Source organism: Lissotriton helveticus, chromosome 6, assembly GCF_964261635.1.
Source record: "Lissotriton helveticus chromosome 6, aLisHel1.1, whole genome shotgun sequence".
NCBI classification, from domain to species: Eukaryota; Metazoa; Chordata; class Amphibia; order Caudata; family Salamandridae; genus Lissotriton; species Lissotriton helveticus.
The window spans coordinates 116,986,755-117,003,748 of record NC_136067.1 but is presented as its reverse complement, the minus strand read 5'-3'; the positions used below and the strand labels follow the sequence as shown (position 1 = coordinate 117,003,748).

At 51.3% G+C, this 16,994-nt stretch overlaps 1 protein-coding gene across 1 annotated transcript in view; it reads right to left on the bottom strand.

Moving 5' to 3' along the window:
* Nucleotides 1-16,694, bottom strand: part of GTPBP2 (GTP binding protein 2) — a 198,058-nt gene extending 181,364 nt beyond the window's left edge. Inside the window, exon 1 of the mRNA XM_078647471.1 lies at nt 16,410-16,694. Within this exon, the coding sequence (XP_078503597.1) occupies nt 16,410-16,658 (249 nt within the window). The 5' untranslated portion in view covers nt 16,659-16,694. The remainder of the gene's footprint in view (nt 1-16,409) is intronic.
* Between the last annotated feature and the right edge of the window lie 300 nt (nt 16,695-16,994).

The window sequence follows — 16,994 nt, the reverse complement described above, 5'->3', positions numbered from 1 at the left end:
CGCACACCGGAGGGATCAATTGCTCCTGCCCGTTTACCGTCCGCAGAGGACAGCCCGAGGCGTCCCGGTGACAGCCGACGGCCTCTTATCTGCCTGTAAACCGATCGCACGTCCTTCAACGTCAGCATATCTGGCAGGAGCTCTGCTGGCGGGGAGGGCCCTGGGGAGGAGAGATTGTTTGCCGGAGCACAGGGCCTCGCTCCAAGTACAGGCACAGGAATAACTACTGTACATAACAAACCCTGAACAAGAGTCCGCCTCTCGCGCCTGGGACCCGCACACACAGAGTGAAACATACCGAATGTACAGATAAAGAGTTTGTTGCAAAGTGACATCTTTTCTTGTGGTAACCCCCAGCCCCCCCCCCCCGCCCCCACCCCCAAAGTGGGCGGGGGGGGGGGGTAGTCACCTGCTGGTAATCTTGGATTTTAAATAGTAAACCGGTTACACTCAAGTGCACCTTTCTGCTCACAAGCTAGGATGCATAAGATTTAGTAGTGGAACATGTGTGACATTATAAATGGCATGTTCACCCAGAGACATGGGGCAAAACAACATGATCACTGGTCAGTCCATAGCCGTCACACAGGACATTTCAAAGCATACATTACACACTTTAATACACAAGTTTTCATTATTACTAGCTGCAGGCTCCATTCAAAAGGTATTTTTATAGTGAATAGAATTCCAATCTCATGGAGAAGTCCGATTTTTACTAAGCAAATCAAAAAAGTAGCTGTTAGAACATTACCTTTACACTGCCTGAAGCTGCTGGAGGCTAATGTGCTTAAAACAATAATCAAAGGAGCGACGAGGAGTAATACCTTACTCAGCACACACTATAGCTATTAGGATACATTATCACCTCAGATAGCTTCTCTGTTTTTAATGTGCCATGGGACCACTACTTTATTAAGGTTTCTTTGGTTCCTATAGACCCTTTTTATTCACCTCTTCACCACCCTACATCACCCCCTCACTTGCAGTCACCATACAGCTTGATAATCAGATCAGAAGATCTACATCAAAGAGAGCCCAGTGAGGGGCCAGTGAGACGAGGAGCACCCAATGGTGAAGTATGACACCCAACCAGGTGTGTGAGGGCGCTTCGATCGGATCATTCGATCCCGTACAATCTGACTGCTCTAATCTGTTGTTCCATCTAGTAAGGCCTGCCCTGCCCCTTACTTGAGCAACTGCCCCCTCTGTGTTTATTATACATTGGTTAATTGGATTAACCTGCCCAGCTGGTACTCTGCCTGAATTAAGTGTGAAAGAGGTGTGAAAACGACATCAGGGAAGATACAATGGCCAGAGTTTGGGGAGGTGATGTGTTTTCTTCCCCCGGCACGAAGACCACTTGGATCTACCCAGAAACTTATCTCACTTCAAAGATGCCTTACCCGTCACAAGTAAACGTTAGGCGACACTTAGAGTGGCCCAAGCATTTGTCCCCCTACTCAAACCAAGTGGGAAGAAAACTGCCCCGAAAACCAGTTTTGGAGTAACCACAGTGGAGGAGACTGCACTTTACCCCGGTCACACCCATGGGTGGGCACAAAGGCTCTTCACATGGGGGGCGATGATTCCCAGTCTTGGATTTTGAGTAAGAGGGGCACTGTGGGATTGTTTGCAGTAAGGCAATGAGGAACTCCTGAGAAAGAGGGTAGGTTTGCCCCCAGAAACTTTTATTCCATTGGTTAGGGTGTGATCGGGAGTCACCCCACCCACTAGCTGCTGCCAGGCATAAACATGGCACCCATAAACGCCTCTGCAGAACTCTTACTGGACCTGTGGAAGATCAGATGAACAGACCTGCTGTCTGCGTCATGCGGGGAGCACTGAAGGACTGACCTGCTCCCTCTTGTACTTAAGACAGAGAAGGGACCCCAAGGAGGAGTTGGGTGACCGCCTGCGTGGCTACAAGCACACAATAAGCTGCAAGAGGCCTCTTTCCTGGAATACCTAGCTGACCAGTGGCAACTGGACTGGACCAGTGGCGACTGGTCTTAGCTGTTGGCCTCTGCCTTACAGTCTGAGGGTCTCCGAGGGTCTCCAAGTGCCCTTACCTGCTGGAGTTAGAAGTTTACTTCTATGGTCATTTGGGCACCAAAAGAAAGTTTAGAAACCCTAATTTGTTTTGCAAAAAAAAAAAAAAAGTGGAAGGAAACCTACTGGTGAGACCCTTAATGAATCTCATAACTATAGGAGATTTAAATAAAGAGGGTTGGTTTGGCAAACAGAGAAAAGGGAGCCAGGGAAAGAGAGAAACCCAGAACATCAGATAAATGGGCTTGCAAAGGATTATTCGATCTCTCTCCACACCATTTAACCAAATTGACCCACCTACCAAAATAGACAGATTTGGCAGAGTGTCTTCTGGCTGCTAAAATAACATCCACCACATCCGGCGGGAGAGATACAGAGCTCAGGCTGCCCCATTTAATCTCCAGGCATGAAGGTGCAGGCTCTGGAGGTGGGGGGTGTAGAACCTGCCCCAGCGACAGCGAGAGGAGGTCTGCCGGAGAGGGAGAGAGAGCGAAGGATGCGATGAGTGGTAAATTAGGTCTGTGTACCACACCCTTCCTGGCCAAACCGGAAGATCAATATGACTTAGGCCTAGCCTTGGCAAATCTTCCTCAGAACCCGGGGAATCAAGGATATGGGAGGAAACATGTAAAGAAGCGCTGAGGCCCAATCTAAAACAAGTTTCCCCAATGCTCCACCGCATCAGATACTGGAGATTGCAGAACCACGGACAGTGCACGTTCTTGTGAGTGGCAAACTGGTTCAACCGAGGAAACCCCACAGCCTGAAAATTTGATGGACCACTTCCGGATGTAGAAGCCACTCTTGATCAACCGAGTACTGTAGATGGAGACAGTCCGCACCCACATTCAGCACTCCGGCCAGATGATTTGCAATCACGCAAATCTGATGGTTCTGAGCCCAGGACCAGAGTCGCAGAGCCTCTCTGCAGAGACGATACAACCCCATTCCTCCTCGTTTGTGGCTGTACCACATTGCAGTGGTATTGTCAGTCAGGACGTGAATCGACAGACTGCGAAGAGAGGGGAAAAAAGCCTTGAGAGCCAAACGTATCACCTACAATTCCAGAAGATAGATGTGAAACACCTTTTCTCTGGAGACCAAAGGCATTTGACTCCAGATCACCCACACTAAAGTGGAGGCATCCGTTATCACTGTGACCACCAGATAAGGAGGTTGAAACGGCTTCCAGTGAGACAGGTTGTCCGAGACACTCCACCACAACAGCTCTGCTGTAGTGTCTCTGGAGATCCTGACCGCCTCCTTGAGATCTCCATTGTGTTGAAACCACTGCCTGTGGAGGCACCACTGGAGGACCCTCATGTGCCAGCGTGCATGGTTGACAAACAGTATGCGGGAAGCGAACACACCGAGCAGACGCAAGACCTTCAGGACTAGAATAACTGCTCCATTCTGAAAAAGTGGAATCACAGCCTGGATGTCTTGATCCTCTCCAGAGTCAGGAAGGCACGACTTACAGTAGTGTCCAGTACTGCCACTATGAACAGGTTGCGCTGAGAAGTCACCAGGTGAGATATGGGTATGTTTATCGAAAATCCCAAGTCGGACCACAGACATGTTGTTACTTGCAAATGATGCAGCACCATCTCTGGTGACTGCTTTGAGCAGCCAGTCGTCCAGATAGGGAAAAACAATAATCCCCGATCTTCTGAAATGTGCTGCTACCACCGCCATCACCTTTGTGAAGACCCAAGGTGCTGAGGTAAGACCGAACGGAAGGACTGCAAAGTGGTAGTGTTGAGATACCTCCATAAATCAGAGATACGTCCAATGCGACTTCAGGATGGGAATGTGAAAATACAGGTCCTACAAATCAATTGGCACCATCCAGTCTTCCTGCTACAACGCCAGAAGAACCTGAGCTAGGGTCACCATCTTGAACTTCTCCTGCTTGAGGGAAATATTCAAGATCCTGAGGTCTAGGATCGGCCTCAATCAATCACCCTTTTTGGAAATCAGAAGTATAGGGAGTAGCATCCATGACCCCTTTCCTGCTCCAGAACCACCTCTATTGCAGCTTTCTGCAACACAGATAGAACCTCCTGCTGTAGTAGCAACAGGTGCTCCTCTGAGAACCAACCCGGGCGAGGGAGAAAGGAGGGGGAAACTCCCGGAAGGGTGGGGCATACCCATTCTCCACGAGATTCAACCCATTCTCCACGAGATTCAACACCCAGAGATCTGAAGTAACAGACCTCCAATTTCGTAGAAAACAGGACAGCCGTCCTCCCACGGGACCAACATGCTCTATGATGGAGGAGCTAGAGCTGCTTCCCTGCCATACCAATTGGGGGGGGCAGAGAGGAGGAGACTTGCTGCCAAGCTGTGCCTCGCAGACCACCTCTACCTTTCCCCCTGTATGACCTGTATAGAGGGTTCGCTTGTAGTTGCTGTTGCAACTGCTGATAATGGACTCAAAAGGATGAAGTCATGCCAAAACAGCGAAACCGGCATTATTCAAAACCCCTGGACTGGGACTGGAGACCCAACGACCTTGCTATAACCATCTTTAAAGCGATGTAGCGCTGAGTCCGCTTTGGTGTCAAAAAGACGAGAACCGCCATAAGGCAAGTTAAATGGGGTAACCTGTGCATCCGGTGAAAACCCAGACCCCCCCCCCATAGCCAAGCGTGCCTCCTGGTTGCAACAGAGGAACTCATTACCCTGGCAACAGAGTTCGCAGTGCCCAGCCCCGATTGAATGCCCTGACGGGCCGCAGCTAGAGTATCAGTAAGTACTTCAGGTTCATTTCTCTGAACATCTTACGAAAGCTTAGGAGCACCTCCCACGCCGAGTTCATCAGAGCATGTATATAGCGACCCAACAGGCACGTCACATTCGCGGATTTTAGTTCGTACTAGCCAAAGAAAGAAACTTTCTTTGCCGATTGCTCCATTAATCTGGATTCTCTATCTGCGGGAGTAAATGGGAATGAGCCTGTAGACTGTTTAGGGGAGAAAAATGCCTTGACAACTAGATTCTCAGGAAACAGTGGGTAAAAAGGAAAGCAGGCTCTCTCGGAGCCACCTTATATCTCCTTTCCACAGATCTGGACACCGTGGAAGCAGTCATTGGTTTCTGCCACACCTCCAAGATAGGCTCAGTCCAAGCCTCATTAAAAAGGAAGCAGGTGTTTAGAGACAGAGGAAGGGGAACGAAGTACCTCCATTAAGATGTTAGATTTAAGTTCTGCAGTAGGCAATGGCAAATCCAGCAGATCCGCTGCCTTCCTTATTACAGAATGATATGAAGACACCTGCATTAGAAGGCCTTTTGGTGAGGAGAGCCCCCATTCAGGAGATGTGTCCAGGCCTCTAGCCTCCTGCAGGCCCCCAAACTCTTGCACAGGGTCAACAATCGCACCCTCTTCCGCCTCCTCCGGCTGCTCTCGATATTCCTCCTCTTCCTTCAGCCTTTGTGCTTCCCTTCTGGATCTTATCCTTGGGACCGGCGCTGTTGACTTTGGTACCGGCGTTGATGGAAGTTCCACTAGGATAGTAGAAGACGCCAGACGAGGTTTTATCAATGCAAGACCGGAGCCAGAGAGGGTCGGAGATGATCCGTCCAACGGCACTCTTCCCTTCCGGGACTGCACTGGCATTGGGAGAGGCCAACTCCCCAGAGCAATTGGCATAAAAAGCACAAGAGGTGCCTGAGAGAAGTGGGGTGGCAAGCCTCTACGGGAGTAAGCAAGCAGACCCTTGGGGCAAACTGGCGCACCAGCACGGTTGCCCGCTCTTGCAAACATTCCACACTTCGCATTAATGAAACACGACGGATCCTTACCAGGAGCTGGAAAGGCTGGATATCCTGGATCCGGTACCACGCTGGTTCTGAGACCGCTCGAGTAGGCAATCTAAGTGGCTCCGGAGACCTTGGTGCCAGGAGGGGGGTTGGAGTGGCCGGATGCGTAATTTCTCTGTGTGCTGGTGAATCTCTCGGGCGGCTGACTGGGCTGGAGTAGAATGAGAAGGGGAAGGAGAGAACTCATCCTTGCGGTGACGTCGGAGAAATGAAGACCCTGACTTCGGTGTTCCAGAATTTGAGGATCGACATTGAGATCCAGGGCGCCGCTTCTTTTTAGGTTTCCTCGACGACTTCGAGGTATACAGAGTCAGTGACTTGGACCTGGATCTCGACCTCCTTCACCCAGTCTTTTTCACCTTGGTAATAAACAACTTGGCCTCACTCTCCGTTAAGGCTTTGGGGTTCAAGCGCCTGCATGACAAAACACTTCCAGATGTCGTGGTCAGACGAGAGGCACCATAAACGTTCTTCATGGGGGTCAGTAATTGAAATCTGACCCCCACAATCCCTGCATGGCTTAAAACCGGACTTCCTCTGGGTAGCTATGATTGCTGCTACAATTACACAAAGTACTTGCAACAATCATAATCACCCTATTCTACCATTTACAAATACTTTGACCTAGTTCAGCAAGATGCCATGAGATCCAGGAAACAAAAACTTGCACCAAGCAGGACACACCACATTCCAATGAATGATTCAAACAGAATAAACACAAATTAAAACCCATTTAGTATCTTGGCTTAATTTAAAGTAACAGCTCTGGGAGAAGTAAGCCCCTCGTTATTTCAAGACAAGGTTCAAGGCCGTTTCAAAGTACCAGCATCAATAAAGTCATGGGTCCAAAGTGACTGCTGGGGATTAGCAGCCACAGAGAAGTGAATGGCATTGCTAGGAGGAGTTCGCCGGAGGACAACTGATTACCAACTTAATAATTTGGGCAACAGGGTGTTACTGCCATTGACCAGGAAAACATTAGTAGAAGACCCCAGCGTGTGAGTCCAGGGAGTGGGTGAACAAAGTCTTGGTCAGAGTCTGCAGAAATTAAGCATGAGTTTTTACAGATGACCAGGTGTGCATTGCTCCACATCTATCAAACAAAAAAGTAAATTCTCAAAGACGCCATCAAAGAGCCACTTAACAGTGAAGTCTCTAAAAAATGTAATTCAAGAGCTTCATATTTCAACTAAGAGAAACTTGGAAGTTTACCTCTCAAAATGTAGCAATTAAGGATAGGTATCCATATATGCAACCTTGTCTACTCCAACACAGAAGGTTTCTGAGCAGCTACCAGCCAGCCATACCATGACTAGAGCATGTATTAGAAAATCACGAGCCTCACCTAACCTCTTCCATACGCCCTTCAGCACAATCAACAAATCAATCATGCTTGCGGGAGAAGTGTAGAGGAACCCGATGTAAAATCGGAGGGCTTTCTAGTCTCATTTGGTGAACAAGGTGCTATATTAATTCTGCAATAAAATCCTCTTAACGGGTTTTAGTTTGTTTTACTGCTTAATCCATCACAGTACACCCTGCTCTTGCATTTGCTTTTTTTAGTATCAAGTTTGTTTTTCCCAGGAATTACCAGTGTATGTGCACTCCTTTTTAGGTCGAAGCCTACCAGACAGTGCAGCTTCTCTTTTGCCAAAGACATATTGGGAACTTACAAAAAGTTGAACATGGAATACATTCCACCCATTGCTTACCATTGGCTTTGTGGTTTGCAACTCACATTTTCTAGCTATTTGCTGATTTTATTTACTTCAGAATGTCCAGCTTTTGTTAGTCCCTCCTATTGCCCAAACTTTGTATACTGTATTCTTCCTCAAACTCACTTTCTGTTAACTGGCCTTTAAATCTTGTTCTCATCTTGCCACATTTGCTGTGCATTCAAAGACAGCTCAAATGCCAGGCTCTCTCTTCCAGGGAGCTTGGTCTTTAGATTTCTCAGACTTCAAAGCGAGAGACTTTACGTGACAATCCTGCTGAGCACCCACATAAGAACAGAGGGTGTAGCATTTTTTTAAATAACACTGTAGGCCCCTCTGCGACAGGCCAAGCCACTCGACTCCATGCCAATCTATGTCACTCACTACAAGACACTCCATTTTATGCCTATCCCACTTTAATGTACCCGACTCCACTCCACCCAATCTACCCCACCCCATCGACCCCACTCGAACACAATCTACCCCACTCCCTTCTACCCCCTTTGACCTACAATTCTACTCAAATCCACCCTCCTCCAACCCAATCTACTCAACTCCAATCTAACCCAATCCAGCCCTCCCCACCCCACCCTCGCCCCCATCTACTCTGACCCAATCTACCATTTAGCCCACCCCCTCCCATAACACCCCAATCTTGTCCACTCCAATCTACCCCACTCCTCCCCACCCAATCTACCTGAACCAATACATCCCACCAATCCACAATCTACCCCACCCCATCTACTCTCCTCCAGCCCACTCCTAATCCACCTCAATCTACCCCGATCCACCCCACCCTCCAGTGCAATCTATTCAACTCCTCTCCAATCTACCCCACCATACTCTTCCTCAATTTACCCCAATCTATCCCACTACAATCCAGTCTGCCCCACTATTTCCAGTCTCTATCCAACCGCACCAGCTCACTCTCCCACTGCTTCATCACTCAACTAGCACATCCTGGCTGTTAGCATATCAGTAACACCGTGAGCCACAAAGATCTAGCGTGATCATGAAAAATGCAGCAATAACCCTTAGGCACATAGATGTTAAATTACACATGGGATTACACTAAATGAACAAGAAATCTCCAGATAGACAGTTTTATCATTACTAATATAGAACTGATTAAAATGCATAAAATCACACGTTTATAATATGTATACAAATAAAAGTATAGACAATACCTATATATACACACAAAAATACATAATAAAACAATTAAACGAGTAAAATAGTATATTACGTAAAAAATATACATCTTACAGAAAATAGCAACGCCACATTAACATTACCAATTGTGCGCCCCTAACCCATCCCCTCTAGTCAATATGTACCAAAACCAAGAAGCTTTGGAACCCTGTATCTTACAACCCACTTCGATGTATTCAGCACAGACTGAAAACACCATTGTTAAGGTAACGGTGACACTGTAGCTCTGGGATGCCTAGGCTTCCATATATAACTGGGAGGAAGTACTGTGCTTTTACCACAACTGGAGAACTTGGTTCTTTCCCATACTCCACGCTGAATAAACAGGGGCCTCGTCCTTTATGTCCCTTTACTAGTGGGATAGCAAGAGGTGCACTTCATTGTTATTTCTACCCAGGAGGGTGACCTCCTTTCCCAACGGCCACTAAATTCCTTTAACCCCTTCCACGCTGATGACGAGCTGGGCTCGTCATGAGGTAGCCTCCTGCTACGCTGATGACGAGCCCAGCTCGTCACGTAAAATGCGGTTTTGCAAAACTCCGCGTACGAGCGGAATTCCGCCCGCACGCATGCGGTTAAAGGGAAAGTGGCAACCATGACTTTCAGATCCAGCGACCTCCGGTTTTCATCAATTCAGGTCCACCCATTACCCAACCAAATTATTAAACATACGATATTAGGGCCTAAGACAAGTGCTCAATATGACATTAGTCAATGAAAGCAATCATTCCCCTGCACAAGGCCACTAAGGCGCCATCACCCCTCTATCAAGCTTCTGGGCTGGGACCAGAGCTCTGTTTCACCCAAATCCATTGCAGTGTTCTTTAGAAAATGGGTAGCTTCGTTGCCCCCACCATCTCTCAAAAAGTCCATATGTCCTTCAAAGGCTTATGGTGGCTGTCGGGTAAACACAACCAAAATACCATGGGTTTCAAAGCTGAAGCAGGCGAAACACTTTTTTTAATCAGGATGTAAAGCTTGCATTGGTAAGGAGCTGCGGGGGTGGAGGGTATCATGCACACTGCAAGAAACTTCTGTGTGGGTAGGTCAATTTGCTCTAATTCGATGAGCCACTTACCACCGCTCCATAAAGAACACTTCTCTACTCTAGACTGGGGAAGGGAAGAGGTAGTAACTACACTAAAGATGGTGGCTAAAGATGGGCATTATTCTAGAGTTCCAGTATAAACTCGTTTGATTTTTCAAAGTTTGAGATGACCAAACACCCTTATCACAGAACTTAGTACTTAATCGCATACTGCAACCACAACAAACTTGTAACCGTTCAATCCAAAGACCCTCAAGACACCTTGATGTTTCCCTTTCGGAAACGTTTTACTTTTATCGCATGAACTTGCATTGTCGCAGAGGAACAATATAATTAAAACGCTAGCAATAATGTACACATCTTCCATCCTCACGATCAGGACTGAACAGTCGGCAAACAAGTAATAAAGCTACTGCCAACGTGTGGGTCATGGGAGGCCACAGTCAAAGCCGCAGCGAGATAATTAATAAACAAAATGACCTTTTCAGTAGAGTTTAAGTTTTTACAAAATATACTACATCTTTGGTGAATCTGTGTATTTGATCATTGTGTCTACCTTTGAAAAGTTGGCATTTTAATTAGTTATGCATCTACATTTTGTATGTATTTTGCGTTATTTACTGAGTCTCCGAAAAAAGAAATCACTGATGACACTTTCATTTAATGCCTGCGAAAAAGCAGATAAATACTACAGCGGGCAACTGAGCTGGGTATTTGTGTCAGTTTGAGAACAATGGGTTTCCAGAAGACTTTAAGACAGGATCTGGGGACAGGATCTGGGATTAATACTCACACATCCGGGTGCTCAAGCGAGTGTGTCCCTGATGTGCTCCTCCTACAATCTGACTGTCGGCCTGAGATAGGACGGGAGCCAATCTAAGGTGTACCCCGTCCTCTACTTTGTGTTTCGGTTTCAGGTGCCCCTCTCCCACCAGGAAACTTCAGTCTTTGGTACCCCTCTTCCCTCAGAATGTCAGTCACAGACTCAGTCGCCCCTCTCGCTCAGAAAGCGGACTAAAGCAACTCGTCACAACGCCCACCCACTCCGCCGGCCACACGCTCGACCCCGTCTTCTCCTCAAGACTGCACATCTCCGTCAGCCACACCACCAAACTCCTCTGGACCGACCACCGCTGCGTCCACTTCACCTTCCAGAAACCCACCACACACCACCGCACCCAACAGATCCCCTGCCGCTGCTGGAGCAAAATCACCAAAGACCAACTCCATGCAAACCTCGCTCTCAGCCCACCCACGGAACTCTCCAACACCGATGACGCTGCCCACAGCCTCAGACGCTGGATCGAGGACTGTGCTAACACCCTCGCCCCGCTGAAGAAACCCGTCCACAGAGACAACAGCAAGAGGGTCAGCTGGTTCACCCCAGAACTCCTAGCCTCCAAGCAAGCCTGCCAGAAACTAGAGAAGAAATTGCACAGCAAACAAACTCCGGACAACCGCGCAGCACACAAGGACGCCATCCGCAACCACCATCACCTCATCAGGGCTGCCAAGAGAACCTCATTCAAAGACCGCCTCGACAATAACGCACACATTAGCAAGGACCTCTTAAACATCGTGAAGGAACTCTCCAAACCCAGCTCCAACACCAACAACATCCTGCCGTTGCAAGCCCTGTGCGACTCCCTCGCCACCTTCTTCCACCCCAAGACAGCAGACATCCACAACAGCTTCAACACCCAGACAGACCCAACAGACAGCAACACAACAGACCCTCTGCACACCATCGACCACAACCCCCTGCTAGCCTGGTTGTCGCGGTCTCTTCGGGTGATCTTGTAGCCCTCTGGGATGGCGATGGCGGGCGCCGAGGAGTCGTTCATCCAGGTTTCCGTGAGGAAGGCGATGTCAGGAGCTGTGGTGTCGAGGAGGTTCCAGAGTTCGATGGCGTGTCTGTGGATGGAGCGGGTGTTGAGGAGGATGCACTTCAGGTGGTTGCTGCTGGTGTTCGGCTTGGCGGGTGCAGGTGCGGGGCAGGTCCGGATGCAGGTGAACTTGCAGGCGTGGCAGCTGAAGGGTCCGTGGGTTCGTCTCGGGGTGGCTCGGTAGCATCCCGGGATACTGCCGGTGTTGAGTGCGTTGAGGGCTGCGGCGGCGTATGTCCGGCGGGTAGGCTGGTGTCTGCGGGGCCCAGGGGTCCTGGCACTGGGCGCGGTCCAGGCGCAGACGGGCTTACCTTTGGCGCACCTTCGGCGCGCTTAGGGCGCACCCGCTGCGCGTGCACGCTGCGCGTTGGCCACTCTGCCATAAGAGGAGAGTGGAGGGGGCGGAGCGAGGGAGGGGCAGCTGGGAGGCGGGAGCGGGGCGGCGAGTGGGAAGGCTCCAGGTGGAGGGGGGCGGGCCGCAGGGGAGCAGCGGCGGGGAGCGGGGAGGTGGCGGGGGTACAGCGGGAAAAAAACGGCGGTAAAAACAGCGGGAAAAACGGCGGACTGGGCAAGGGACAGGCAGGAAGAAGGAAAGGCTGGGCAAAGCGGGGAAAAGCAGCCCCAGCACAGGGGGGACAGACGATAGTGCAGGGCAGGAACAGAATGGTCACGCAGGCAGCAGGAGCGGCGCTGCGTTCCAGGAGCAGAGACCACGCCTCGTGGTCAGGGGCACAGCTGCGAGCAGCGGCGGGAACGGGCCAGCAAGGGCACACCCACGGGGAGTGTGCGCAGTGCGTGGAGGAGTGACCGGCCCAGAGGTCACAGATCACCACTGCGTGCACTCCTCCTTAAATGCTCCAGTGGGAGGGAGGAGCAGCTGGGAGGCGGGAGCGGGGCGGCGAGTGGGAAGGCTCCAGGTGGAGGGGGGCGGGGCCGCAGGGGAGCAGCGGCGGGGAGCGGGGAGGTGGCGGGGGTACAGCGGGAAAAAAACGGCGGTAAAAACAGCGGGGAAAAACGGCGGACTGGGCAAGGGACAGGCAGGAAGAAAGAAAGGCTGGGCAAAGCGGGGAAAAGCAGCCCCAGCACAGGGGGGACAGACGATAGTGCAGTGCAGGAACAGAATGGTCACGCAGGCAGCAGGAGCGGCGCTGCGTTCCAGGAGCAGAGACCACGCCTCGTGGTCAGGGGCACAGCTGCGAGCAGCGGCGGGAACGGGCCAGCAAGGGCACACCCACGGGGAGTGTGCGCAGTGCGTGGAGGAGTGACCGGCCCAGAGGCACAGAGGTCCTATCCCTTTCCACACCACGTCTTCAACAAAGCAAGCAACTCCATCGCACCCCACCTGCGCAACGTCACCAATCTCTCCCTCGAGACCGCGACCTTCCCAGAGAGCTGGAAACATGCCGAGATCAACTCCCTACTGAAAAAACCCAAGGCAGACCCATGAGACCTCAAGAATTTCCGGCCCATCTCTCTGCTCCCCTTCCCAGCCAAGGTCAAGGAGAAAATCGTCAACAGACAGCTAACCCGATACCTCGAAGAAAAAAGAATCCTGGACCCTTCCCAGTCAGGGTTCCGCAGCAACCACAGCACTGAGACTGCCCTCATCGCCGCCACCGATGACATCAGGACCCTGCTGGACAACGGCAAGACCGCAGCACTCATCCTCTTAGACCTCTCCGCCGCCTTCGACACCGTCTGCCACTGCACACTACGCGCATGCCTCCACGCCGCAGGGATCCGAGACAAGGCTCTGGAATGGACCACCTCTTTCCTCTCCGGCAGAACCCAGAGCATCCGCCTGCCGCTGTTCCGGTCCAAAGCCTCCGAGATCATCTGTGGCATACCCCAGGGATCCTCCCTCAGCCCGACACTGCTTAACATTTACATGGCCCCGCTCGCACACGACGCCCGACAGCATGACTTCAACATAATCTCCTACGCCTAAGACACTCAACTGATCCTCTCCCTCACCAAGGACCCCATCACCGCCAAAGCCAACCTCCACGAAGGAATGAAGGCCATCGCCGACTGGATGAAGACCAGCCGTCTGAAGCTGAACTCGGACAAGACGGAGGTCCTCATCCTCTGCTCCAACCCTTCAGCCTGGGACGACTCCTGGTGGCCGACGGCATTAGGAGCAGCCCCGACACCCACCGACGCAACCTGGGAATCATCCTCGACTCAACGCTTTCAATGACCAAGCAGGTCAATGCCATCGACTCCTCCTGATTCAACACCCTCCGCATGCTCTGCAAGATCTATAGATGGATCCCGACAGATGCAAGAAAGACAGTCTCCCAGGCCCTAGTCAGCAGCAGACTAGACTACAGAAACGCTCTATGCGGAAGCCCCGACCAAGCTCATCAAACTACTACAACGCATCCAAAACGCCTCGGCACAACTGATCCTCGACGTACCACGCCACGGCCACATCACCCCCCACCTGAGGGACTTGCACTGGCTCCGCGTCACAAAGAGGATATCCTTTAAGCTCCTCATCCACGCACACATGGCACGCCACAAGACCTGCCTAGCCTACCTCAACAGACTGCTCTCCTTCTACATCCCCAACCGCCAGCTACGCTCCGCCAACCTCGCACTCGCCACTGTCCCGCGCATCAGAAGGACAACCACTGGCGGGAGATCCTTCTCCCACCTCGCCGCCAAGACATGGAACACCCTCCCACTGAGCCTACACCAGACCCAAGACCTGCTGACCTTCAGGAGGATACTCAAGACCTGGCTGTTCGATCAGTAGCGGCCCCCTCCCCAGCGCCTCGACACCCTTTCGGGTATGTAGTGCGCTTTACACGTTACTGATGGATTGATTTTTCGAATGGAAGCCTAAGGTGCCCTCCACCCTACAGTGCGTGCGTCAGTCTAGGTAGCAGACGTCCTCTAGCAGTTCAGTCTCAGCTGCCGCCCAGTCTCCACCCCCCACCCTTTCACGATGAGTGCAAGTTTCATGTGTCCTACATAGAGTATGGGGACTCACATTTCCCCTGCTCCAATGTTACTGTAAATCCTACCCCCCATCCCTAATTCCCAGGATGTACCTCAGTCTCAGGTACACCTGTACCCGAGGTTGTGCCTCCTTCTCCCATTGTGACTGCAAATATCCTCTATAAAATAATATTACTTCCCCTAAAATGTGTCAGCTTCAGGTGCTCCCCTCGCCAGGATGTATCAATTGCTGCGTGCGTTTCTCCCACAATGAGCGCCAGTCTAAGATGAAACTCTCCTACTGTAAAAGTGGCAGTCAGGAGCCCCTCTACCCCAGGATGTACGGCTATATCAGATACCCCAAGAGTGAAAGTCAATTTCAATTGACCCTCTTCCTTGGAACGAATGTTTGTCCTATCCCATAATGAGGGTCAATCTCAGGTGGTTGCTCCCTCAGTATACAGTACATCTCTACGCCCAGGATGGAGTAAGTCTCAAGGGTCCCTCCATTTCCCACAGGAGAAGGAACTGCCAGCCTACAGTCCACCCACCCCCTAGGGATGAGTCCTTGAGGTCCCCACTCCCTCAGGAGGAGTGTCAGTTTCAGGTGCCATCATCCCTCAAGAACGCGCATCATCCTCTGGTGCTTCCTCAGGCCTAGTGATAGCTAGAGGTGCATGAAAGCACAAAGGGTATGGGGTAACAATGACTGCAGCTATCCCCTAATCAGGTTACAGTTATGTATTTAGGTGCCAAGGATCAGAGATGCAATACCCTTACATCCCCTATGGAAAACTCCATATAAACAATTTTGTACACAAAATAATCCAGCACTCCAACAAATGAAATAAACTCTTATGACAAACAAATATTTTCAGAGCGGAATCAGCAGGTCGTAGTGTAACTTCCTTATTCAATATTTGTTTCTTTAACCCCTTGCGTGCTCGTGACGGAACTGTTCCATCACGAGCCTCGGGTGGGCTGTGCTGGTGACGGAACGGTTCCGTCACGGCCCGCTCGCCGCACAAATTCCACGCCTGCGCTGAGCGTTCTAATAGGCGCGCGGGGCCTGACGGAACCGTCCCTTCATAAGCACAGCTCACCCGAGGGCCATGACAGAGCGGTTCCGTCACAAGTATGCGAGCGCCACGCCCCCTCCCCCTTAGCACTGCGGCGGAAAAGCCGCCGCAGCTAAGGGGTTAAAAATTACGTCACAGAGTAGCCAACGCGTTTCGTCTTTACGGACTTCTTCAGGGCAAGATTATTCATTTTTTGGAGTGCTGGATTATTGTGTGTACATGATAGCTGAAGGTGCAACTCTCGCTCAGGAAAGAACACCAGCCTCAGGTGCTCCCTCCCTCCGTTTGAGCCTCAGGTGCTACCCTCCTTCTCGACTAAGCATCAGGCTCAGGTGCACGCATCCCCTTAGGTCTGGGGGTTAGCTTCAGGTCTCCCTCTGGATGAGTATTAATCTCAGGCACCCCCTCCCCTAGGTATTAGTGCTAGTCTCAAGTGAACGCAGTCAAATCTCGGTTGTATCCACCACACCTGGAACACCATTAACATCTGGTTATTCCCCAATCCAGTGGTTCTCCACTCCCCCCCCCATTCCCATTATTTATCCTCTTTAACAGAAGCACCTCTGGATACCTGCCTCCACATACCAGCCCTCCCGCGGCCGGAGGTCAGGGAAGAGCCCAGCTTCCGCCCCCACCCCCGATTCCTCACCTCTGGGGGCAGACTGGTCGCGGGACTCTGCCGGTTGTTGTTGGTTCTCCGGCCCCGGCCCTTGGGCGCCTTTTTACCCTTGGGCTTCAGAGCGGCGCTGATCTCCAGGCCCGAGCAGAAGAGCTCGGCCATACGGACCTCCATGGCGCGGCTCCGACCCCCGGACTCCCCGCCCCCTGCCCGGCAGCAGCGGCTCAGTACCGCAGGCATCGGCCCTCTGACAGCCGGCCGGAGCCGGGCCAGCGACATACACAAGGGGGCGGGGCCACGGCCAGCGCGCGCGTCAGAACCTGCCCGCGCGGGGCACGGCGGGAAGTGTGGTCACCTCTGACCGCCGGCCGCCGACGGCAACATAGAGGTAGGACTTTCGTATGATTCTGCGGCTGAGAAAGGCAAGCGAGCGAGGGCGTAGACAGCGAGGTAGGACTTCACCGAGCGAGTGAAATCAGACGAAAAGTTTCTACCGTCCACCCCTGGAAGCCAGTTCAAGTCACGGATATAAGAAAATAAGTTTGGCAAAATAACGTTGCATTCCTATACTGTTTTTTCAAGCAGACTGAAATAAAGTTTGAAAGGAAACAAGCA